The sequence below is a fragment of the Nycticebus coucang genome, chromosome 19, assembly GCF_027406575.1.
Source record: "Nycticebus coucang isolate mNycCou1 chromosome 19, mNycCou1.pri, whole genome shotgun sequence".
Taxonomy (NCBI): Eukaryota; Metazoa; Chordata; class Mammalia; order Primates; family Lorisidae; genus Nycticebus; species Nycticebus coucang.
Genome location: NC_069798.1, coordinates 8,952,709 through 8,980,474, shown reverse-complemented (window position 1 = coordinate 8,980,474; position 27,766 = coordinate 8,952,709). Strand labels below are relative to the sequence as shown.

The 27,766-nt window shown below is 38.1% G+C and overlaps 1 protein-coding gene and 1 pseudogene across 18 annotated transcripts in view; both read right to left on the bottom strand.

Annotated features, from left to right (window-relative positions):
• DLGAP1 (DLG associated protein 1) overlaps nt 1-27,766 on the bottom strand; it is an 866,993-nt gene that overhangs the window by 207,083 nt on the left and 632,144 nt on the right. For all 18 annotated transcript variants that reach the window (XM_053571473.1, XM_053571476.1, XM_053571474.1 and 15 more), the window contains one exon: nt 4,732-4,909. In XM_053571473.1, coding sequence (XP_053427448.1) covers nt 4,732-4,909 — 178 coding nt within the window. The remainder of the gene's footprint in view (nt 1-4,731; nt 4,910-27,766) is intronic.
• On the bottom strand, nt 12,822-13,979 carry LOC128572092 (transcription initiation factor IIA subunit 2-like; annotated as a pseudogene).

Below are 27,766 nucleotides of genomic sequence, written 5' to 3'. Positions count from 1 at the left end.
CAAGCCATAGCTAAGCTGCTGGTATTACCACTAAGCACAACAGCTGCCTGGTTAATTTGATGCTTTAAAACGATGTAGCTATCCAGCATGTTGCCAGATAAAATATGTCTGTAGGCTTCTAGTCTGCCATTCTAGACGAAAACACTTTGCATTTGCACTCAAAATAAATCAAGGCATAAATTAATTTGGAAAGGACAATGACTACATGAAATATTTAAAAAATGTCAGACTTCTAGAATTCTTTTTTCCAAATCTTACTTTAAAAGTCTCCATTTTATTAGAAGTACATGGAATAAAATATAAAAATATAAAAAGAATTAACATGTGAAAAGGTGCACAATTTTTCTCTATCATCCAAGCACAATCTGTTTATTGGGGTCTTTTACATCTAGGAGTAATGAATGACAGAAACAAATACTTCCGTTACTCAAACCAGTTTCTTGGCTATACAATTTTACCTTTATCTATGAGCCTTTGATGAGTAATATGTCAGGTTTTAAAGGGGGAATAGAATATAATGCACTTAAATTCTATACTATTATAGCTTTTACTAATGATCTGCTTGAGAGAATAGCTCTAATATCATAAAGGCCAACCCCATTTTGAAAAGTCTAGGACACACGGGGCACTATAGCTTTGAAGAAGAAACTATTTTTCCTTTTGAATGATGATAATGTTGCACTATAATAGAAAGTCTGAAATTATCCTTAAGATACTGTGTTACTTGAAAATTGAATATGGAGCTAGAAAAATGATGTATCATTAGGAATCCATTTAGGATGGTCATGGTTCTCATACTTTCCTTAGAGTCAGCTGACTACCCCATGGAGCTGCAGCACTTGGCTTGACATGGCATTAGTTGTCCCCTGTTTCTGCGCAGTGGATGGTTCATATCTTATTAAGCCGTCACTAGGAAGTGATGTTGTTCCAAGGAAGATCAAATCCATAGCACAGGAACTATAAGCAACCAGCTGTGTAGGGACAATGTCCTGCTGGGGAAAATTAAATGTTCTCCTGTTTTATGTTAATGTTATGAAGGCCGTAAATGTGTATAAAGTCTAACAAAAATTTTAAAACCCACTAATGTGTTCTGCATGTATCACAGTTGGATTAATAAACTATTTTACAGTTTTTGAAGACTATGTGACCTTTAGGCCATGAAGAATAAACCTGTGCTTCAAAAAGTGTAAAGATTATTTATCGTGGAATCAAAGAGAAAAAAAGCAAGTCCAAAGTACACCAAAAATGAGGCTCCAACTATTTCCCTGAGAGCTGGGATACTGTGTATCACTGGATAAGCATTAACTAGCACAAATAGGTGTGTGTACTCTCAGAAATTTCTTTAAAATAAAGAAATGTGTGCTGGGATCTCACGTGCCAAGTTTCCCTGGCTCTCCCACCTCTGCTCTCAGAGCCTGTTTGTAGTTCCTAACTTTGCTCTTCAAGACTCTGTTTAGAGTAGGGAACTAGCTCTATGTTGATGGAAGGGGCAAAGTGAGAGCAGTGGTTCTATTTCAGGGTCTCATTCTGATAGTCAGATGTGTCAGTGTCAGCCTACCATTTCATCACTTTTTTCTTAATACATTATTTGATTTACTATACCAGCATCACACTATACCATCACTATCAATACCATCAACATCCCACTGTTACCATCACCACCACCATCACCATCACTACCACTAGCAACACCACCACCACCACTGCCACCAGTCACCATGACAACCGTCACCACCACTACCACTACCACCACCATCACTATCACTAGTAACACCACCATCACCACCACCACCACCACTACCACCAGGCACCATGACAACCATCACCACCACCACCACCACTGCCACAAGTCACCAGGACAACCATCACCACCGCTACCACCACCACCACCATCACTACCACTAGTAACACCACCATCACCACCACCACCACTACCACCAGGCACCATGACAACCATCACCACCACCACCACCACTGCCACAAGTCACCAGGACAACCATCACCACCACTACCACCACCACCACCATCACTACCACTAGTAACACCACCATTACCACCACCACCACTACCACCAGTCACCATGACAACCATCACCACCACCACCACCACTACTGCCACCAGTCACCATGACAACCATCACCACCACCACCACCACCACTACTGCCATCAGTCACCATGACAACCATCATCACCATTATCACCACCACTACCACCATTACCATAACGTCCACCATCACCACCATGACCATTACCATCAGCATTATCACTGTCACTAGCACAGTCACCACCACCATTATCACTGCTACCACCAAGAGCATTGATTTTCACCTTGATGATCTTGATGTCTTCCAAACTAGACTCTGCCTCTAGATTCTCTCCTCCAACTTTCCCTACATTTTATTGTCAGATTAATTACCCTACATCAGAGTTTTGTTACTTTTTTTTTTTTTTTTGGTTTTTGGCCAGGGATGGGTTTGAACCCACCACCTCCGGCATATGGGACCGGCACCCTACCCCTTGAGCCACAGGCACCGCCTACATCAGAGTTTTGATCATATCTCTTGCCTGCTTAAAAGCTGAAGTTTAATTAATCTTTATTTAACCCCATTCCTAATGAATAAAATGCAGTTCTTTGGGCTTTCCACTCCAGGCCATTCATAAAAACATGTTTCCAGGTCATTGTTCAGATTGGGTCTCCTAATGCTGCCTCTACAAGCATTCTAACCTCCAACCAAGTAAGAGCATTCACTATTCCTTGATATACTTTAGGTTAGAAATTTTCAAAGTTCAGAACAAATAATGCTTTATTAGAATCTCTTGGGATATTTGTTAAAATGCATATTTGGGACCCCATTCCTAGAAATTTTCTCTTTAGAATCCTGGGTACTTAACATCTTTTTGTCCTTAGCTTTGGGATCTTGTTGTTAAATCTTGTGAACACAGGTAAAGTCCCGTTTAACATCTGGTTACTTAAATATCCTACACGGTGTTTCTAAGTACTAATATTAAAAATATAAAGCAGTTGGCACAGCGCCTAATCCAGCAAGTTTCCAACAAAATATAGCTTTTATTGTCAATTCTTGTCCCACCTACATTCGGAGTGTTTTTGTGATGTTCAGGTAAGTAACATCTGTGATAGAACTTCTTTATTTTTCATGGGCTGTCCACTTGACTGGTAACCCCTGGGGGACAGGGATTATGTATTCCTCATCATTGTATAACTTGCAAAAGCTGACCTAGTGTTTTTCTCACTATTAACTGATTTGATAACCAGTTACTTATTTTTAAAAATTGTGACATAGGGCGGCGCCTGTGGCTCAGTGAGTAGGGCGCCGGCCCCATATGCCGAGGGTGGCAGGTTCAAACCCAGCCCCGGCCAAACTGCAACAACAACAACAAAAAATAGCCGGGTGCTATGGCGGGCACCTGTAGTCCCAGCTACTCGGGAGGCTGAGGCAAGAGAATCGCTTAAGCCCAGGAGCTGGAGGTTGCTGTGAGCTGTGTGATGCCACGGCACTCTACCAAGGGTGACAGAGTGAGACTCTGTCTCAAAAAAAAAAAAAAAATTGTGACATAAATTTTAATTCAGAGCCTTTAACATTTCAAAAAATATCCCTTTCATGTTCTCCCAGAGGAAGTCCCTGAGACACCTCTTCTTCTGGGTCATTTCCTCCAGGAGTCCCACATTCTCTATGCCCCGGACCTTAGGAGCACAGCCTTCTCAAATACTCTCTGAGACTTTTGATGAGAAAAATTGGAGAGTTTTAGCTCAATATTTTGGAAATACTATTCAGTCATCCTCATTAAGTTTTCATGTGTATCAGTTCTTAGAAATGGCAGTCTATCTCCTGTACCAAGGTGCAATATTCACCTAGGATGTGGTTGAGGTAAATAGTTTCAATCTTGTGTTCTGGTCTGGGTCCCTGACTTGATGACTTGCTTAGTACTTTAGTGCAGTGGTTCTCAACCTTCCTAATGCCTCCTAATGCTGTGACCCTTTAATACAGCTCCTCCTGTTGTGGTGACCCCCAACCATAAAATTATTTTTGTTGCTACTTCATAACTGTAATTTTGCTACTGTTATGAATTGTAATGTAAACATCTGATATGCAGGATGTATTTTCATTGTTACAAAGGGTCACAACCCACAGGTTGAGAACCACTGCTCTAGTGTTTTTAGGATTAGACACTACCTTTTTGTTTTTCTAATGAAGGAATTTAATTTTTTTCCTTTTATTAAGTCATATACACATAAATCAATAATGTCTGTGCTGTGCTTCTGTCCTACAAGCATCTTTAACATCCACAGCACCATCTATCAACTCCTTACTGATAAATTTGCTGGTACTAAGGTCTGCTGATGAATTTCTAAGAACCTTTCTGTTGTGCTTTGTCCCCCTAGACAGGACCCCTGCCCTCTCAGTAGACTGCTGACGCCAGGTGCTTGCTGTGGCTGAACACATGGAATGCTCTTTGTAGCATTTCGCTGTACCTCCTGTCTGATTTCTCAGTGGTTTTTTTTTTTGTTTTTTTTTTTTGTGGTTTTTGGCTGGGGCTGGGTTTGAACCCGCCACCTCCGGCATATGGGACCAGCACCCTACTCCTTGAGCCACAGGCGCCGCCCATGCCTCAGTGGTTTACTGAGTGACTGCTTCCCCATGTCAAGCCCTCTCAGCTCTTTCGCCTTCCCTCCTGCAATTACACGGTTACCGCTGATCTCAAGGTGCTTACCTGGCTGATGGTGCTCATGGCCCGCATGTAGCTCTCGTTCCTGGAGCGGAACTTGGGGGACGTGAGTAAGCCTGCAGGGTCAAGGCCATCCAGGCTTCGGTTGATAGAGACTTCACTTACTGCCCTCAGGTAACTGTGACTCCGGATCTGGAGTTTGGGTGAATGCTCATTGGAGATCCTGGAAGAGAGGAATGGAAGAGGTGCATTTAGTCATATTCCAAAAATGGAAGCAGGAATAAGGCATGTCACTAAGTATCATTTGTGTGGTACCCTAAATACCAGGGCAAATAATATGGTAGATGCCTTTCTATGATGGCTCTTGCCCATGGTGTCTCAGAAGAAAAAAACTTTTGGAAGGAAATCATCAGGGGCAATTAAGATTCTGTTCAGCCATTAAGTAATTTCTCCACTCACATTCTCCTAGGCACCCTAGGGAGGGCGATCATAGGCCTAGAATTCTGTCCTAGAATTCTGACTTACGTATTTTTTATTTTATTTTACTAATTTATTTTTTGACTTGTGTAATTTGTAAGGTTTTCTTTGTACCTGTGTTTTTCCCATGGCCATCTTTTTGTTTAGGGGTTCTCTAGTAACAGCAAGTGGGTCTTTATCTGTATCAATATCAATGTTTCTACCTATCCACCAATTTTCCCTCCTTCCCTTCCACTGCCCTTCCCTTTCCCTTCCCTTCTCTTTCTCTATTTTTACTTCTTTCCCTCCTTTTCTTTTTTCAGCTATCTAATCATTAACTCTCTCCCATAGTTGAGATTGAACTTAGTGGACAAAACATAACTCTTAGCCACCAGAAATGCATACATCTGTCTGAATCTTGAATGTACACACAAGTGTTTACACACTTTGTACTCTTTGGATTTATTCCAAGATGCACTGTAACATTATAAAGGTAGGAAAGACTCACTGCAAAAAGCCAAGCTCTACAGAAGTGAATAAAGAAGAGAGTAGCCTCCTTCTCTCCCACCCATCCTACTTCCAAAATTCTGCACCTTTAAAGAAAGTGCTCTTGGCATTTTGGTATATGTCCTTCCTCACTCTTTGCATATGTTTAAAAACAACTTAATTTTGGTAATTTTTAAAGTTTGTTTTCACTTGGGGTCAGGGTGATTTTTCTTTCTTTATTAAATTTCTTTAATTTTATGTGTAACATTACTTGCAATTAAAAAAATTACAGTTGGCAGGGAAAAGATGTCTGCTCTACGTAGTTACTATTACCTATCATGATTCTGGAGCTCTTAGCGAGAGAAATTAAAAATCAAAAAAAGAAAGGCCAGATGTGGTGGCTCACGCTTGTAATCCTAGCACTCTAGGAGGCCAATGTGGGCAGATTGCTTGAGTTCAGGAGTTTGAGATCAGCCTAAGTCAGAGTGAGAACTTGTTTCTTTAAATAGTCAGGTGTTGTAGTGGGCACCTGTAGTCCCAGCTACTGGGAGGCTGAGGCAAGAGGTCACTTGAGCCCAAGAGTCAGAAGTTGCTGTGAGCTGTGATGCCACCACCCTCTATTGAGGGTGATATAGTGAGACTGTCTCAAAAAAGAAAAAAAAAAAAAAGAAGAAGAAAGAAAAAGAAATAGAGCATATAAATATTGCAATGGAAGAGATAAATGTTGAGTATTTACAGATTATGTAATGAATTATGTGTAAAATAAAGAAAATCAAATAAAAAGTCATGAGAACTTTGAGGTAGTGGTAGCTAAATACAAGGTAAAAATAGAGAAATTGCCAATTTTCTTATATGCATCTACCACCAAATAAAATTTTAATTAAAAAATCCCATTTAAAATGGCAAAACATATAATAAACGAAAATAAGCACCAGAATTTTTTGAAGAAAATTATAAAACTTTATTGTAGGCAATAAACAAATCTTACTTAAATGGAAACATTCCCAACAATTTTCCTAAGTAAAAGTACTCAATTTTAATATAAAATGTAAAAATATAAAATATTAAAATATTTAAATTTCTCCTAAATTGATCTATACATTTATTGCAATTGTAGTAAAAATCTGATGGAATTTTTATATTTCTTTTTTTTTATTGTTAAATCATAGCTGTGTACATTAGTGCAATCCAGGGGTACAATGTGCTGGTTTCATATACAATCTGAAACATTCTCATCAAACTGTTCAACATAGCCTTCATGGCATTTTCTTAGTTATTGTATGTAGACATTTGTATTCTGCCTTTAGTAAGTTTTGCCTGTACCCATTCTAAGATGCACCGTAGGTGTGGCCCCACCCATTCCCTTCCCTCCCCCCTCCCCTCTCCCCTCCCTTCCCCTTCCTTGGCCCTTTCCTCATAGTCTTGGGGTATAGTTGGGTTATAGCCTTCATGTGAAAGCTATAAATTAGCTTCATAGTAGGGCTGAGTACATTGGATACTTTTTCTTCCATTCCTGAGATACTTTGCTAAGAAGAATATGTTCCAGCTCCATCCATGTAAACATGAAACACATAAAGTCTCCATCTTTCTTTAAGGCTGCGTAATATTCCATGGCATACATGTACCACAATTTGGTAGTCCATTCGTGGGTCGATGGGCACTTGGGCTTCTTCTGATGGAATTTTTAATTCAAATGTAACAAACTCATTTTACATTTCATACAAGGTTCATAGCAGCATAATTCATAAGAGACAAAAGGGGAAAACAGATTTCCATCAGCTGATGAACTGACAAAATGTGGTATAGCTATGCAATGAAATGTTATTGGGCTGTTCAAAAGGAAGGAAGTACTGACACAGGCTACAATGTGGATAAACTTTGAAAACATCATGGTAAGTGAAAGAAGCCCCATATTACAAAACACCACATGTTACATGACCCCATTCATGTGAAACGCTCAGAACAGGCAACCTATAAAGACAGAGAATATAGCAGGGGTTGCCTCGAGCTGGGTGGGGACAGGACAGGAAGGTGATGGCTGTGGGGTTGATACCTAGAGGGTAGCGAGCAGGGGTGGGAAAAGTTTTTTTTTTTTTTTAACTTTTTTATTAAATCATAACTGTATACAATGATATGATTATGGGGCATCATACACTGAAAAGTTTTAATTGAGCTGTAATCCAATAAGGCCACATTCAAGAAACTTTAATTAGATGTACTTAAAAATGTACATTATTTTATAAAAATCTAACTACTATCTACTTAACAATTTCAAAAAATGAAAATTATACCTGTATCTGTTAGTTGTAAAGTTAACTAATCTTTTAATGACTTTGTTGTGTCTACTTTTTGGTGGAAAACATTTGAATATTTAGTTGCAGCACAGAGATCTGCAGTTTCAGCTGATCCTCTACACTTGATCTTAGCCAAAAGGCCAAGAAAGAATCCATCGATCCTCTAGATGGGTATCAGTTATTTGTGACCTTAAGGCCATCTTGCTGTGGGTTAGGTAGGAGAGTGTAGACTTGCAGCAATAATTGGCTGAAAAGCAAGAAAGCATTTTCTGGACATGTTGTTGAAAGCCTGGGGAATCTGCTGCCTTTTCACATATTTCAATTTGATTTTTCTTAGCATCAGAACAATGACTTTAAAATGTTATTTACTGAGAGTTCAATCAATTCCATCTGTAGTTCTTTAGGTGCCTTGGTGATATCAACTAAGTGGAAATGAAATGCTAATTTGACTGTGATGTTATGATTCTCAAGTCAGTGAAACTTCATTGTGTTCTCCAGTTAAAAGGTTTATAACAGGTGTGTATTCTTCAAATGATTTGCATATATCATCCTGCTCATCAGTGACCTTTGCTAACTGGGGAAAATGTTCATCTGAAGTTTCCCTTTGAAAAAGAAGAGTTTTATTATTTATTTATTTTTGAGACAGAGCCTCAAGCTAATGCCCTGAGTAGAGTGCCGTGGCATCACAGCTCACAGTAACCTCCAACTCCTGGGCTTAAGCGATTCTCTTGCCTCAGCCTCCCAAGTAGCTGGGACTACAGGCGCCTGCTACAATACCTGGCTATTTTTTTGTTATTGTATTGTAATTGTCATTGTTGTTTGGCAGGCCCAGGCTGAACTGAACCCACCAGCTCTGGTGTATGTGGCTGGTGCCTTAGCCACTTGAGCTACAAGTACCGAGCCAGAAAAAGTGTTTAAAAAAAAAGAAGCTTTTTTTCAAAATGCCTTTTTTTGGGAAGGGGCACATATCTTATATAGACTCAGTTTTACCGTGCAAAACAAAATATTCAAGTTGTTTTGATTTGACATATCACACAGAAATACTGCATGCCTACAGGAATCTTCTTTTCAATAATTCTCATTACTGATTCTGTTCTTCAAAGATAAAATTTTGGCTAATGTCTGTAACTGCTATAGCCAATTCACTTCAGAATGATATGCCAAAATCCACACTAAATATATCACCATTCAATTTTAGCATGCTATGAAACTGACAATTCTGTGTTGGGTTTGCAGGAATATTCTTATATATAACTATAACTTGTTGCAAAGTGTCACTTAAACTAGTAGCTTTAGCACAGAGATTTTGCTGACAAGAGAATGAAGAGAAATGAGTGGATCTGGATCTGTTAATATTTTTTTTTCCCTGTGCAATAAACTCTTCATGTTTTCCTGTCATGGAAGGTGCGCTGTCTGTACATAAACTCACTAAATGTACTGAACTCAGTTCAACTTCATGACATTTATTTTGAAAGATGTTGAAGATATCTATTCCCCATTTTCTGTTCACAAGAGTGTCCCAAGCCAGTAACTCTTTGTAGCAAAGAAAATCTGTTGTTACTCAACTGAATTATAAAACTTGTGCCGAGTCAGTAGTATCAGTTAATTCATCCAAAGTGACTGGATAATATATATTTTCCTTTTGAAGTATTGTTCTGTTGGGTTGAAGGCTAATTAATGTTGCTGGTCTATTATGGTTCTCTTTGAAAGAGGCAATTGTCTGTATTTTGAAGTGCTATTGGGGGCTATGCATCCTACACCTTCAACAATGCATTCCTTCACAACTACTATATCACTCAATAGCTTTTCTTTTCTCCTCTGACATATAAGCTACTTTCTAAGTTGCTTCAGTGGCATTATTTCCAGGTCTTATTGCTGCTTGAAAGGGCTGTCTTTGCTTTTGCCTTTCATCTTTTAATTTCTGCAATACAACCTTTTGCACCTCTCCCTTTAATTTAAAATACATGTATTTGTGGCCCTTATGAGTATTATAATGCTGATAAGCATTAAATTTCTTTAATGTTGATATTGCAGTATCACAAAGCAAGCAAATCATCTTGTCTTTAGCAGAAATAAGAATACAATTCCCAATCTTCATTAAAAAAATCTCTTTCCTTCTTTCAGCATTCTCTTGGTCTTGTTTGACATAATGGGTTGTCAAGCAGACGGAATTTAAAAATAAATTTGAGCTGTGCAACTATTCACAAATTTTACTTCAAACAGAAACACAGTGCACCATTGTCAAAAGCTGATAACAGACTGGCCTACTCAACCCCCACAAACTCTCATGTGGTAGTGGTGCCAGTCGGGCAAAGAAAGTTAGAACTAAATCATGAGTGCAGCAGCTGTTAATTTAGCCCTTATGGCTTACTAAAGTTCTAATTGTGTCCATCAATCTGGGAGGATTATTTTGCTGAAACTTATTCCTTGGCATTTGAAACATGTTCATTTAAAAAATAAAATAAAATACAACATGATTGCAAGAGGGACTTTACCTAACAATTGCAATCAGTGTAACCTGGCTTATTGTACCCTCAATGAATCCCCAACAATAATAAAATAGATAAATAAATAAATAAATAAAATACAAATATAAAAGTTGAATAAAAATGTATTAATAAAAATGAAAGGAGTTCACTAGTCGTTAGAGAAATGTTAATAAAATACATTTACATATCACATCTATGCACATCCCTGTTCATGTCTTCAGATAGTAAGGATATTTTCTGTATTTCAAATGTCCATTTTCTTTCCTTTTTTTTTTTTCTGAAGAGAGACCTAGCTCTCTTCAGCATTTATAAAGTTTACTTCCCCTTAGAACCTGAGAGTCAGATGACAAATGTATTTCTTTGGCTATTTTGCAACCTGACCCAGAGCAATGGTATTGCCAACATAAATGATGATGCTATTCCAAATTGTTATCAGGGCAGCAATGAGGGTGGCTATTTCATAAATGGTGTATATTCAAAAGAAGAAGCGAAAGTCTGGTATTTTGAAAAATGAATGTCTGCTGGCAGAGATTGGGAAATGAGGCATCATTGCAATAATCTTTCATCCTGGCCATTTGTTATGAAATAAGGCGTGATTCCAAAATTTCAAAGTGAAAAATCATCTAGAAGGAATTGAATAATTCTTTGGTGAGTCATTCCTGAGAGAACAATGAGTACATTAATAACACTCTAAAAATAAGGAAATGAACTTTTATCCACTTAGACAGCAGAGCCCACAGCTATCAGTATAAAGGGTACAGTATGTATATGCACTCTGGATGCAGAAACACTTGTCAAGAAACACCAAAATAGTGCATTGATTACTTTGCCTTCATCTCAAAAGAAAGTTGATATGCTCAAAAGAAATGGAGTGTGCCAGGTGCAGTAGGTCACGCCTGTAATCCTAGCACTCTGGGAGGTAGAGACGGGTGGGTTTGAGCTCACAAGTTCCAGACCAGTCAGAGCAAGAGCGAGATCCCATCTTTAAAAAAAAATAGCTGGGCATTGTGGCGGGCTCCGGTAGTCCCAGCTACTCGGGAGGCTGAGGCAAGAGAATTGCTTGAGTCCAAGAGTATGAGGCTGCTGTGAGCTATGATGCCATCGCACTCTATTGAGGGTGACAAAGTGAAACTATCTCAAAAAAACAAAACAAAAACAAATAAATGGAGTGTGCATATTCACAAATGTTAGCTCTCTCATGTTAAATTATTTCTCAATGTTGGCCCATTGATTTTTTTCCACTTTTCTCCCTCAATTACTTATATTTAGTTGACTTTTCCTAGCTTATCAGAACTGAGTTTGGCCTTGCTGGGCCTTTTGAGTCCCATTCATTGTCACGTCCTGAAGTTGCAGGCAAAGACCAGACTCCTTAGTTGACAGAGAAGCAGCTGCACAGACCAGCATGGTCCCGTGTGCCAGTGAGGCTGCCACGGCAAAGGAGAGAAAATGCAGCAATACTCAAACCACAAAGTTTTAAAACAATGTCTCAACAGAAAAAATGAGTAACTTCGTAATGTGGCACTAAAAATATACTTTCAGATGGTTGGAATTTTTTCCCTTCAGAGAAAATAATACTTCAAGATTCCAGATCACTGAGTTGAGCGTGAGAATCTCTGGAGGTGCTGGGCCATCTTCTTGATGCGTCTGCACACTCATTCTCATTCTTTTTCATTTTGTTTTGACTCTGACTTATAAAGAAAAGCATTAAAATATAAAGCCATTCCATAGGACCCAGAGGAAACACTTAATGGCCTCAGGAGATTAATGGTACTTTGATCTATTTCAAAAACAAAAGTTATTTGGCCTTGGTTGTGATTTTTTTAAAAAATCAAATCATTCTCTTAAACATCCACAGCTTAAACTGAGAGGCTTTGATGTGGAAAATGGTACTCAGCAGGTGACAGTCCTCAGCTACCAGTTTTAGGGAATCCAACACGGGGTGTTTTATTAGTGAATCTGCTTTGGTAAAACCGAAGACAGCTTTCTTCTCAGCAACCTCAAGGACAATGCCTTTGTAGTCCTTATAAAAGAATCACTTTCATTAAAGTGGTTTACTTTGGCAGGTATCTCTTATTTCTCTTTTATAACAATACTTGACATTTGTTATCATTTATTAAACACCTAGTTTAAAAGATATTATTCACAGAGTTTTAAAACGAGTTTAGTAAAGAATGTCCTTAGGAAGGCAACAACTTTTGCTTTGTCATTAAAAAAACATGCTTTTTCATGCTGTATGATAAAGGTAAGAGGCTACAGAGTCATAAGCTTCTTTCTATGAGAATTCTCTGATATAACACAGTGTAGTCATTTCTGCAACTCTAGAATAAATTTTATAAAAGCCTCTTCTATGCTTCTCTTCAAAAAACGATGAATAACAATGGAAGTGCCTAAAAAAGCCACTGTTTTCTATTCATTCTGTAGTATTGGAGCCAGTATTTTTACCATCACAGGTTATGATTTTCACGTTATCCACTTTAATAAGTCACCTCTGGATTCAACCTCATCAATACAGAAGTCCACACATTATCGCAGAATCTGTATGTATTTAGAGAGCCCCTGATATGCACTCTGTACCTGACTCACTGGGGCAATGCTGAATTTATACTCTTACTGAACTAAAACAGAACTTGAAGGGCAACTTGGGGGGTGATCTGTGAGCACTGTAAGAGCTCATCTAGGTTGTCCTGAAGCAGACCGTTGCCCAAAGTGGTGTTTCTGTATCACTGATATGCCAGGGCTCTAGGAGGAAGGAACTGGGTTTCTTATTCAGGCTTGCACTGAGGTCTGTGGCAAAGGCGCCTCCACCTCAGAGCAGACAGAAGCGGCCAGGAGCACAGCAGGACCTTCCCACTCCCCCATCACCTCTTCTCCCGCAGCAGGGACCACAGGGCTACGGCCACCCACCACCTGACGTGCTAGCAACCTCACCTAGCTATTGTCAATACCTCCCTGTAGATAAAGAAACCACGACTGCAAGAGATTACACCGTGTTGAAGGCAATTTCAATGGAACCCTGTCTTCCACTTTCTCCATTTCATTCCTGTTCCCATCTCCTCCTTCTTGGGGAATCCTGCCTGGATTCTCGTCTGGGTTCTTCTCGCACTTGCCCTTATTTATTCCCCAAGACTTTAGAATTGTTTATCTTCTCTTTTTCCTCTACATTCTGTTTTTTTCCCCTAAGGCAAGTATAAAACAGTCTACTGAGGAAGAGAAAGATAGGTTCACAGACTAAGATGCATAGGGGTTGACAAAGTGAGGTATATTTGTCCCGGACAGCAAAAGATCCCTTCCCACGAGAAGCAGGCCACAAGGCCTTTATGTTCTTTTCCTGCATAATGTCACCTCCTCAATGGCCTCTGTTAGTAGCTTTACACTAGCCACTCCCAAGTCTCTTTGTAGCCTGTAGCACTCTCCTAAACTTTTAATTAACGACTGTATATTCCTACCTGCATGTTCTACAAGTACCCAAAACTCACTGTGACTCCCAAATAAACACATACCTTTCTCTTTTCTTTTCTTCTGCATTAAGATGAATGGCACTGAAATGTTCTTTTCTTTTCTTCCGCATTAAGATGAATGGCACTGAAATTTTCTTTTCTTTTCTTCCGCCTTAAGATGAATGGCACTGAAATTTTCTTTTCTTTTCTTCCGCATTAAGATGAATGGCACTGAAATGTTCTTTTCTTTTCTTCCGCATTAAGATGAATGGCACTGAAATCTATTTGACCAGGCCAGAAATGCAGAAGCTTGTTCTGGCTTTCTTTTTCCTAACAGTCCAAATCCAGTTGATCGTCATGTTTTCTTATTTTACTTCCTACATGTGTTTGAAGTAGGTTTCCTCTCCCTCCACACTTCCCGCTCTGCTATTTCTCTAGTTCAGGCTTCATTTTCATTTTCCTAACCAGGCTTCTGGTCACCAGCCTTGCACCCTTCTCCTGCTAGTTACTCTGGGCTCTCCTGCTTGGACTCTTCTATGAGTCCTCGTCCTCTGCAGGAGAAAGTCTAAACTCTCTGCCTGCCTTTCTAGTACCACCTCGTGCTACCTCCCAGCATGTGGCAACCATACCCTCTCAGGCTTCACCTCTGCACGGGCTGTTTCTGTTGCTTGGAATACTTTCCTTCCTCGACTTTCCACCTATGAAATTCTAACTCATTTTAGCAGGTTACCAGATGCTAGAACCTCTTAGAGGCAATTTCTCTTCAGAGGGCATCCTTTGTTCTCCACCGATTAAACAAAACACTTTTCTCTCTATACTCCTATAATTTTTTTTTTTTTGAGACAGGGTCTTATTCTGTCACCTGGACTACACTGCAGTGATGCCATCACAGCTCACAGCAACCTGAAATGCCTGGGCTCAAGTGATCCTTCTGCCTCAGACTCCTGCATAGCTAGGACTACAAGCATGTGACACCACATCTGACTAATTTTTCCATTTTTTTTTGTAGAGAGAGGATCTTACTCAGGAAAGGATGCTGGATATTATCAAAAGCTTTTTCTGCATCAATTGAGAGAATCATATGGTCTTTCTTTTTTAATTTGTTTATGTGCTGAATTATATTTATACATTTATATATATTGAACCAACCTTGAGACTGGGATAAAACCCACTTGGTCATGGTGTACAATTTGTTTGATGTGTTGCTGGATTCTGTTTGTTAGGATCTTGTTGAATATTTTTGCATCAATATTCATAGTGATATTGGTCTATAATTTTCTATTCTTATTGCCTCTTTTCCTGGTTTGGGGATCAAGGTGATGTTTGCTTCATAGAATGTGTTGGGTAGTAGTCCTTCCTTTTCTATATTTTGAAAAAGGTTGACTAATATAGGTACTAGTTCCTCTTAAAAAGTTTGATACAATTCTGATGTGAAGCCATCTGGTCCCAGGCTTTTCTGTTTAGGGAGATTTTGTATAGTTGATGCTATTTCAGAGCTTGATATAGGCCTGTTCAACATTTCCACTTCATTCTGGCTAAGTCTAGGGAGGTGGCATGCTTCCAGGTATTGGTATATTTCCTTCAGATTTTTGTATTTCTGAGAATAGAGTTTCTGGTAATATTCATTAAGGACTTTTTTAATTTCTGAGGAGTCTGTTGTTATTTTGTCTTATCATTTCTGATTGATGAAATTAGAGATTTTACTCTTTTTTTCCTGGTTAGGTTAGCCAAAGGGTTATCAATTTATTGAACTTTCCAAAAAACCAACTTTTTGATTTATTGATCTGTTGTATAATCCTTTTGTTTTTTATTTCATTTAATTCTGCTCTAATTTTGGTTATTTCTTTTCTTCTTCTGGGTTTGGGATTGGAATGTTCTTCCTTTTCCAGTTGCTTGAGATATCCTATTAATTGTTAACTTCCTTTCTTTCCGTTTTCTTGAGGAAGGCTTGCAGTGCTATAAATTTCCCTCTTAGGACTGCCTTTCTAATATCCCAGAGGTTCTGATAATTTGTGTCTTCATTGTTGTTTTGTTCCAAAAATTTGGTAATTTCCTTCTTAACCTCGTCTATAACTCAGCTATTATTCAGCATAAGGTTATTTAGTTTCCATGTTTTTGTATAAGTATGTAGATTCCTGTTGTTATTGAGTTCAACTTTTATTCCATGATGGTCTGAGAAGATGCAAGGAATAATTTCTGTGCTTTTAAATTTGCTGAGGTTAGACTTGTGACCGAAGATGCGATTAATTTTGGAGTATGTTCCATGGGCTGATGAGAAGAATGTGCATTCAGTTTTGTTAGGATGAAATGTTCTGTAGGTGTCTGTTAAATCCAGTTGTTGAATGGTTAAGTTTAAGTCTAAAATTTCTTTGCTTAGCTTTTTTTTGGAGGATCTATCCAACACTGCCAAAGAAGTGGTAAAATCTTTGACTATTATGGAGCTGGAGGAAATCAAGTTGCTCATGTCTGTTAGAGTCTCTCTTATAAATTGAGGCGCAGTCCGGTTGGATGCATAAATGTTAATAATTGAAATCTCATCATGTTGAGTGTTACCCTTAACAAAAATGAAGTGACCATCTTTGTCTTTCCTTACTTTTGTTGGTTTAAAGCCTAGTGTATCTGCAAATAAAATTGCAACACCTGCTTTTTTCTGATTTCTATTTGCTGAATTATAGATGACCATCCCTTCATCCTGAGACTATACTTATCTTTTAAGGTAAGATGAGATTCTTGTATGCAGCAGATATCTGGCCTGAGTTTTTGTAACCAGTCAACCCACCTGTTTCTCTTTAGAGGGCAATTTAAGCCATTCACATTAATTGTAAATATTGATAAGCCTGGTAGAATTTTGGGTATTGAGTTTTTTGAAGGTCCAGTGGACATTTTTAATACTTTTGTCACTGTGGAAGTTGGAATTTGATCAAAAGCTTCTGAGTGGGTCTACTTTTGTGGTGGAGGATTGCGCTAGTCATCATGGAGGATAAATCTAAGAATATCTCAGAGAGCTGGTTTAGTTACGGCAAATTTCTTCAACATGTGAATGTCATTAAAGTATTTAATTTCTTCATCATAAATGAAACTCAGTTTAGCTGGATACAGGATCCTGGGTTGAAAGTTATTTTATTTTAGGAGATTAAAAGTTGATGACCATCCTATTCTAGCTTGAAAGGTTTCAGCAGAGAGATCTGCAGTCATTCTAATATTCTTCCCCTTGTAGGTTATGGTTTTCTTACATCTGGCTGCTTGTAGAATTTTCTCTTTCATTTTAACTTTGGTGAAGTTCATTTTAATGTGCCTAGGAGATGTCTTATTTTGGTTAAGTCATGCTGGGGTTCTGAAAATGTCTGCTATCTGAATTTCAGAATCTCTTGGCATGTCTGGAAAATTCTTCTTCATCATCTCGTGAAGAAGAGCCTCTGTGCCTTTTGAAGCCACCTTGTCACCTTCAGGAATTCCTATAGGGCGAATATTAGTTTTCTTCAAATTATCCCAGAGCTCTCTGCGAGAATGATCCATTTTTGCTCTCTATTTCTCTTTCTGTTTGATCATTTGGGAGCATTCCAAGGCTTTGTCTTCAATGTCAGAAATCCTTTCTTCTGCCTGCTCCATTCTGTTACTGAGGGATTCTACTGTATTTCTCAGATCTTTTTTTTGCAGTTTTTGATGGGGGCCGGATTTGAACCTGCCACCTTCAGTATATGGGGCCGGCGCCCTACTCACCAAGCCACTGGCACCGCCCTGTATTTCTCAGATCTTTGAGGGCTGCAAATTCTTCTTTCAATGTGTCAAAATCTTTGGTGATTTTGTCTTTGAATTTGTTGAATTCTTGAGACAACTTTTGAAATGCTCCTGGAATTTCTAATTCCAACTTTACTTCCATTCTATTAATCTTATTTGCAATCCAAATTTTGAATCCAATTTCTGACATTCCAGCCATCTGTTTATGAATGGGATCTTCAGTTGTGTCTGCCATATTGTTCCTTGGGGGAGTTGATCTACTCCGGTTATTCATGTTGCTGGAGGTTTTCTGCTGATTCTGCTCTATGATTATTTTACACCGTTTGGCTAGATGAGAAGATAAGGTGAACTTGGGTTGGGGGCTACTGGAGTAATAATTAACCAGCCCTTTGCCCAAGAGCTGGGACTGGTGTCTGTACCTTTTCCCCTAGAGCTTTGCACAGGCGCCATGCTATGGCCTGAGAAATTGGGGACCTGGTTGGTGTGGTGGGACTAAGTGCCTCTGTCTTGTTTTCAGCTTGTCTCTGTCCTGCCCTAGTGAATCAGTTACTCTGGGTTGAAATCTCAGTGGTGGAGAAATACCAGACATTAAGTCACCCCGCCCCCCATGAACAGCAACTGGAAAAGGAAAATCAAACCTTCCCACAACCTCACACCCAAGGTACCACTTTGGATAGTCCTTGGGTGGTTAGCCCAGTTCGAGAGGTCCAAATCAATTGTCCCAGTCAGCACCAGTCTCAGGTGGGAGAGTTCAAAAATGTCTCTGGCAAATAGATAGCAGGGGTCTGCTGACAGCTGAAGTGTGACTTGCTCCAGTGCTCTGTGAGGTCAGGAGGACCTACCCAGCAAATGAATTAGTCTGGAAAGGTTGATTCCTCCTACCCCACCTTGCACCTCTGTCACACCCAGTCACTGGTAACCCACAGGGCTGTGACTCATTTCCCTCCAATAAGCAGATGCTCCCAGGTTTTGCACCTACCTGAGTCACAGGGAGATCTATGTCTCCTTGGCCAGGCTGCTGCTCTCTGCCACTATTCAGCAGGGGGAGCTGAGGCCTGACAACCTCAGGTGCTTAATGGAGGCTGGTGTGGTTCACTCAGTTCCAGCCCTGCCCCTGATTGATGTTGCTGACCGAACAGAATTTTCTGTCTTGGCTATATACCCCTGCAGATCAGATGCTATTTGAGTTCACAGAAACTGACACAGCCCCGGTCTGTGCCACTGTGTGGAGCTGGCCTGTCTGTTTCGGCTGCAGTCTGTGTTGGGGTGGGTATGGTTAGAACTCACACTCAGCTGTCAGTTCCAGCCTGTGCCTGCCTGCCTTTGTCTCAGCTATGATCCCCTGTGGGCCGGGGGCTTCTTAGGCTCACTAAACCAGTCCTTCTGGCTCATCCCTGCTCTGTGTGTATGCTGTCTCTGTGTGCAGTCCCTGCTATGCCCCGCCCAGGCAGGTACCGCCTCAGGCATACATTTTACTCACGGGGCCTACATTTCTGTCCCAGATATGTTTGACCAGTGGCTGCCACCGGAGAAGATGCCGGGCTTCCTCTGGTTGCCCAGAGAGTCAGGGAGTGTCTCTCCAAAATATCTCCTGGGATGTGAGCCCTATTGTTCCTGCTGCTGCTGCTCTGTGCCATGGAGTACAGCCTCTCCCTCTCCCATATGGTTCCTCAGTTTACCATCTTCTCCTTACTCCCATGCCGCAGAATCAGCACAGACCTACAACAGCCCATGACCTGCCACACCTCTAGAGAAAATGCCCAAGAATCTGGACTCCATGGGGGGACAGGCCTCCAGACCTCAGGGTGAGTGGACGGGAGTGCTGGGAGTTCAGAATTGCAGGTAGAGAATATATACAGTTTTATGCTTGGTGGGAGAGTGCCGTGGCACATTCGTAAGTCCTCTCTAAGGAAGGAGTTTGGTTTTTAGAGGGTCTCTCCCACGGGATAAAATAGGAAGGGATCTGAACTCTGCTTGCTTATTTGTATAGAGTATACTGCAAGCCGTTCTCATGGGGGAGGGGACTCCTGTCCACTTGGTGATGGATTTTGTACCTATTGCTTATTTCCTTGGGGTCGCAACTTGCCTCAGCAGGGTTGATGTGCATTCTTCAACCTTCTCTCTTGGCTCAGCTCCAAACCATCAGCTTACTTGCTAAACTTCTGTCTTTTAACTCTCCTTCTGGATGGGAGCCTATGTGGAAAGCTGGCTCCAGTTGGCCATCTTGCCTCCGCCCCATTAATCCACATAATTTAAGTGTGTCATGGAAGTTTACCTATAGTTTCAAGTGTGCTGTGAGATAATAATGGTTGAACAACACTGGCTTAAGGTGTTTAAGGACATATTCTGATTAATTATTAGATGATCACCAAACTATGATGATCCCAGGATGAATCCAAGGAAGCCAGGCTTAAAAAAGCAGTTGTCTCTCAGAATTTTTGGGGTATTGGCTGCAGAACCTGTGGATGCTCAAGGCTCATATAAAATGAGGTAGTATTTGTACATAACCTACACACATCCTCCTGCATAATCTAAACATTCTCTAGATGACTTAGTTATAATACCTGTTACAATTCACCCTTGAACAACCCAGGTTTGAACTAGGCAGGCCCACTTATATTGAGTTTTTTTTTCAATAAATATATTGAAAAATTATTTACAGCAATTTGAAAAAAACCCATGTAGCCTAGAAATATAAAAACATTAAGAAGATAATTAGGTATGCCATGAATGCATAAGACATATGTAGATACTTGTCTGTTTTACCATTTACTATCATGAACTATAATATATCTCTTATAGTTAAAGTTTATGCACACAAACACAGATCATACACAATGCCATTCCAATTAAGTCATTAAATAGGAAACATCTGATTTACAATCCAAAGTGTAGTTTATTGTATCTCAAGCAAGAATTAGTGCAATTAACCCAAGTATGTAGTTAAACTAGCGACACAATTTTGCCATCTTTTTTTTTTTTTATTGGAGACAAGGGTCTTGCTCTGTCCCCAGGCTAGAGCGCTGTGTTGGGGAGAGGCAGTGGAAATGAAATCACAAGAGCACAGCTTGTTAAGAATTGAATATTTTTCTTTGGAAGAAGTGGTCCAAAGCCTGAAAGAAGTGGTAAGTGGTAATCACTTGGTGCAAGGTCTGGTGAATACAGTGAATGGCAGGGAGTTTCTGAGTCCAGCTTCTGTAGTTTGAGCAGTTTTATTTGTGTGACATGTAGTTGAGCATTGTCTTGTGAGAGGATTGATCTGTCTCTATGACCAATTGCAGCTGCTTAATCACAAGCATCCTTATCATGTCCTTCTGGTTGCATTGGACATGCTTTGCAATCAATTGACCAGGTTTCATGAAGCTGTGGTGGATGATGCCAGCGCTGGACCACCAAGCAGGCATCTCTAGCTTTTTTTTAGATGAATATTTGGTTTTGGACTGTGTTTCGGCACTTCAGTTTTATCCAACATTTGTATTGAATGCTTGCAATTGTCAAAAAGAATCCATTTTCCATCACAAAAAACAATACAGTGTATAAATGATTCACTTTTGTGTTGTGATAGCAAGGAAAGGCAAGCTTCAAGATGAAGTCTCTTCTGGTGCTCGTTTAATTCATGTGGAACCATCTATCCAGCTTTTTTATCTTGCTAGATTGTCTCAAATCATCCAATATTGTTGGAAAGGTAATGTCAAACCTTGCTGTTAATTCACACATAGGTTGGGATGGATTCACTTCCACTACAGCTTTCAGCTCATCATTATCCACCTTGGTCTCAGGTTGCCCACATGGCTCATTTTCAAGATTAAAATCATCAGAATAAAACTTCTCATACCATTGAAAAAACTTGAGGAAGTGTCAAAGTGAAATGTCATAGATACCAACTGTCAAACTTAGTACTTAAGGAAACTGGATATTCTGTACTTAATAACCTAATAGTTGAGAGCAGTATAAATAAATACAGAGGGAGTGTTGAATCATAACTTCATAAAATTAAACTGTATTGTACTACTGGAATAATTTCGTAGCCACCTTCCGTTGCTCTTGTGGTGAGCTCAAGTGTTGTGAGTATCTGCTTAAAATGCTGTGTTATGCCAATCATCCCTGTGTGAGCAGTTCATCTCTACAGCAAATTGTGTATCACAGTTAAAAGTGATCTCTCACAGTTTTCATAGATTTTCATCATGTTTAGCACAATACCAAAACCCTTGAATAACACCATGTGAGGTCTCACTAGTGATGCTGGAAGTGCTCGGAAGAAACAGAGAAAAGTCATGGCACTGTAAGTAACAATTGAATTGCTTGATAAGTACCATAGATTGGGATCTACACCTGTGGTTGCTCAGGTGAAGGGTCATATTTTGATTGTGTTTGCATTGCTAATAATAATGATTTAATAAACTTAAAATCAATATTCAATTGTTTGTTGTAAGTAGGTTAGAAATTGAATAAAGAAAATGATTGCAGATGACAGGCAAAAAGGAACAGAGACAGGAGAGAAGTGGATCAGAGAAACCCAAAATCTGGTGCAAAATGCACTGCCTGGAAGCCTGGCTCCTTTAAGACTGAAGAAGCTATTTTGGTGGAACTTCACCCCTCCTCCAGTGCAACTGCTGCAAGGTCACTGAGACGGAGTCTGCCCTCTCAGGGACAGTGATTGCTTTGGGGTCTTAGGGAATAAAGAATGTTTAAACCTCATTAAAGAGAGAAAGGGTCTTTCCACACAGGATAAGTAGAAAAAAATATCTCTTTTCTGCTGTCACCTTGGTATGGTCAGAAGCATCAGTCCATCTGAGCACAAGGCTTCCTGAGTATTAATTGCCACTCCTGTGATTTCCTAGGTGTGTGGCCTAATTGGAGTCTGCTTTGATATCCTGCTCCTGGACTGTGTTTCATGTTCCATGCTCTGTTTGTGTTAAGAACATAAATAACTTAAAGCAATAATAGTAAAGGGTAAATTAGTCTAATTAATGTAGTTAGTTAAAAAAATAGTTAAAAAATACAAGCCCAGCAACATTCATGATGTAAGGGTTAGCCTTCTCTCTTTAGATTGATGATTAAAACAATGCTGTATGCAATAAAAATGGAATGAGCCTTGAGCAAGGGTTGTCCATGGGTCCTCACCCTTTGAAGGCGGTCAGCTACCTTGACCCAGCTGCTCTTTAAAAAGCTTTCTCTTTGTGTCTTGATTTTTCATTTTTTCCTCTTCCTCTCATCTCTGCCAGCCACTGGGAGAGAACTCATAACATAGTTTTGGGCTGCTCCCCAACACCACCATTTCAGACAGAATTGTGTCACCTTGTAAACAAATGACATAAACTTACAGTATTGATAGGTATGGTAGTGTACTATAAATGTACTTTCTCTTCCTTTTGATTTTCTTAATAACACTTTCTTTTCTTTAGCTTACTTTATTTAAGAATACAGTATATAATATATAGACAATATAAAATATGTGTTTACCAATGTTTATCTTACTGGTAAGGCTTCTGGTAACAGTACGCTATTAGTAGTTAAGTTTCTAGGGAATCAAAACTTGTATATAGATTTTTGACTGTGCACATGGGCTGCATTCCTAAACTTCATGTTGCTCCAAAGTCAACTGCACAATTTAAATGCTATGAAAACAGTTGTTATATTTATTTTTAAAAATGTGTATTTTTTATTGTTTTTTTCCCCAAATTCTTTTGACCAGTGATTAATTGAATCTATGGATGTGGGACCTGCAGATATGGAGGGCCAAGTTTAAAAGCAAGAATAAAACAAACAAACAAACCACAAAACCCCAGAGAAATATATTACAGGGAACAGAATTTAAAGAAGTGGTCTTGCAAAGTGTCCATGGAAATAGGCAGTGGCCAGGCAAAATACCCTAAACAAGCCCCCCCCCCAATAAAAATAAAAGAATGGAGGGGGAAATTTGTAGATCAAGAAACTCAAAACACATTCCAAATTAAAGAAATAGGAAAGAAAAAGTATGATGTTTAGGGAAACACACTTGGATGATAAAACCATAAATGAATGCAAACAAGTAATTATCATAAATGTCAGGATAGTAGTGATTTTTCAGGAGAGACAGACAATTGTGATTGGTGTAGCTGGTAAAGTTGCGTTTCTTGATCTGGGTGGTGGTTTAAAGGTTGTTTACTTAATAATAATTCATTAAGCCTTACATTTGTTTTTTGTGGTATTATGTATTTATGTTTTAGTTTTCAATTACAAAGATTTTTAAAAAAGAGAAAAGTGAATGGGACAGTATCTAATTCAAGACTTGTTATATTATCTAAAATGTATAATTTTCCCCCGAAATTATGAGAAAGTATGAATTATATACAGAAAAAAAGAAGCTAATAAAAAATGTTTGTGAGAGGCCCAGATTTTGGACTTACTAGAATCAGACTTTAAATACATTATCATACATTTGCCCAAAGAACTGAAAAAAAATCTATAGGTAAAGATTTAATTGAAAATATGACAACTGTGTATCACCAAATAGAGAATTTTAATACATAGGTAAATAAAATAAAAAAAAATAGAAACGCTAGAGTTGAAAATAATAATGGTTATTTTTGGAGGAAAACTAAATAAAATAAGTAATAAATGTAGTAAATAAATGAATAATTCTTATTACTAAATAACAACTGAAATAAAAATTCATTTGAGGGGCTATATAGCAGATTTGAGCTAGCAGAATAATCAGTAAATTTGAATATAGTTCAAAATGATCTTGGAGTCTAAAAAGCAGAAATAAAAATTATGAAGAAAAATGAATAAATCCATAAAGACTTGTAGGATACCATCAAACATACAAACATACATGTATGGGAGTCTCAGAAGGAGAGGAGGAAAAAAATGAGTAGAAAATATATTTAAAGAAGTAATTAACAAAACTTTCCAAATTTCATCGAAAACTTAATTTACATACCCAAGAAGGTTAACAGTCTCCAACTATGATAAATTCCATGAGATCTACATCTAGCCATAATAAAGTCAAAGCATCAAAAGTCAAAAGCAAGGAGGAAATGTTTAAAGCAGAAATAGAAAAATGACTCATCACATATAAAGGATGTCCAATAAGATTAACAACTGTTTTCTTATTCTAAGCCATGAAAGCCAGAAGGCACTGAGATGAAATATTCCAAAAGTTGAAAGAAACAATATTGCCAACCAAGAAGTCTAGATTCCACGAAACTATTTTTCAAATAAGAAGGTAAAATTAGGACACTCCCAGATAAAGACAAAGAATTCATCACCAGCAAATCTACCCTACAAAGAGTACTAAAGTGAATTCATCAGGATCAAATGAAAGGACTCTAGATAGTAACTTACATCCACTCAAAGAAATTAAGAGCACTGGTAAAAATGATTGTACAGGCTAATATAAAAGATATAAACAGAGTTTTGAAACTTTTTCTTCCTCTAACTTATCTAAATGAGACATGTATAAATGATAATTTTGAAATGATGATGATCTTTATAAATATAAATATGTCATTTGTATGACAGCAAAAGCACAAAGGGGGTGGTGGTGACGGGAGCTATACTGGAGCAAAGCTTCTACTTACTATTGAAATTAAATTAGTATTGATCTGAAATAGATTCTTTTAAGTATAGAGCCATACTGTAATCTTCAGACCAACCACTATGAAAATTATTTTAAAATACATAGTAAAAAAACAACAAAGGAATTTAAATGGTATACTAGAAAAAATATTTAACACAAAAGAAAGCAATAATAGAACAAAAATGACATAAGACATATAGAAAACACATAATAAAACAGAAAATCTAAATCCTACCATATAAATAATTATATTAAATGTAAATAGATTAAATAATCCAGTCAAAATGCAGAGGACATAAAACTGGATTAAAAAAATAGGATTCAGGGCGGTGCCTGTGGCTTAAGGAGTAGGGTGCCGGTCCCATATGCCGGAGGTGGCGGGTTCAAACCCAGCCCTGGCTAAAAACCAAAAAAAAAAAAAATAGGATTCAATGATAAGAGAGACTCTTTCAATTCAAAAACATAAATAGGTCGAAAGTAAAAGTATACAAAAGTTACAGCATGGAAACAAAAACCAAAAGAGAACTGAAGTGGCTATACTAATGTCAGACGCTTTAGGACCAGCCAATGCCCCAGTCTCTACCCCTCTACCTCCCCCAAAATGTTACTAGAGTCATAGGAACATCATATAACAACAAAAGTATAAATCCATTGGGAGAAATGTTACAAGTATAAACACAGATGTACTAAAAACAAATTCTCAAAACGTATGAAGCAAACCCTGGCAATTCAAGATAGAAATGAACAATTCAACAACAGTAGTTTGATAACTTCAATGCCTGGCTGTCAATAATAAATAAGACAATCAGACAGAAAATCAGTAAGGATATAAAAGACCTAAACAACACCATCAACCAACTAGACCCAACAGACATTTTTAGAGTATTCCACTAAACAAAATCAGAATACACATTCTTTTCAAGTGCACATAAAAAGGAGCTCTAGGATAGATCACATATTAGGCCATTAAAAAAGCTGAATAAATTTAAAAGAATTGATATTATACAAAGTATGTTAATTCTAATTATAATAGAATTAAATTAGAATTCTAATTATAATAGAATTAAATTCTGGAGCCCCACATTTAATTTCTTAAATTTAATTAAATTTCTTAAATTAAATTAAGAAAGAAATTAAGAAATGAAGAAAGAAATTAAATTAATCCACACATTTTTTTTTTTTTGAGACAGAGTCTCAACTCTGTGTCCTGGGTGGCATCATAGTTCACAGCAACCTCCAATTCCTGGGTTACAGTGATCCTCTTGCCTCAGCTTCCCTACTAGCTGAAACTACAGGCACCCACCACAACACCTGGCTAATTTTTCTATTTTTAGTAAAGACAGGGTCTCACTATTGTTCAGGCTGATCTTGAACTCCTGAGCTGAGGCAATTCACCCACCTTTGCCTCCCAAAGTGCTAGGATTATAGGCATGAGCCATTGTGCCTGGCTAAACCACACATTTTTGAAAACCATGGGTCAAAAAGTAGAAAGTATTTTTAGTGAATAAAGATAAAACCACAACAAAAATTAATGGGTTATAATTAAAGCAATAATTATAGAGAAATTAATTTAAATATTTATATTAGAAAAAAGAAATGATCTCAAATCAGTAATCTAAGCTTTCGCCTTAACAATCTTGAAAAAAGAAGAGCAATTTAAGCCTATTGTGAGCAAAAGGAAGAATACAATAGCTATTAGAGTGGAAATAAATAACATAAAAAACAAAAGAACAAGTTAATTGTTTTTGAACAAAACAAAAGTTGGTCCTTTGAAAAAATCAACACTTTAGCTGGATTAAAAAAGAAAAAAAGAGAAGTAGATGATCAAAATTGGGGATAAAAGACGAAACATTATGACTGACTTATTGGAAATTAAAAGAATTATAAAAGAGCTTAGATGAAATAGACAAATTTCTAGAAAAACTAAATAAAAAGCTGACTCAAGAAGAAAGAGAAAATCTCTATAGATCTACAACAGGTAAAGAAATTGAATTTGTAATAAAAAAATCTTCCCACAAAGAAAAGCTTAGGACCAGTTTTGTTGGTTGATATGTCAAATATTTAAAGAAGGAATAATACCTATATTTCACAAACTTTTCCAGAAAATGGAAGAGGAAGAAATACTTCCACACTCAATACATAGAGCTAGTATCACCTTGATACCAAAGCCAGACAAAGACACCATGAGGGAAGAAAACTACAGACCAATACCTCTGATTAGCATAGACACAAAAATCCCTCCAAACAATAGAAAACTGAACCCAACAACATATAAAAAGGACTACAAATGACCTAATCACACCAAGTTAGATATATTTCAGGAATGCAAGATTGGTTTAACATGCAAAAATCAATTAATGTAATATACCTATTATAGGTATAAAAGACAAACACATGTCATCTCAACAGAAGTAGATGAAGCATTTACTTCCAACGGCTGTAATCCAACAGTCGTTCATGATAAAGCCTGAATAAACTTGAAATATCTGTGAACTTCTTTAATCTCATGAAGGAAATCTATTAAAAACCAGTGGGTAATACCATGCTTAATGTTGGAAGACTGAAGGCATTCACCATAAGGCTGACAGTAAAGCAAGAATGACTGTTTTTGTCACA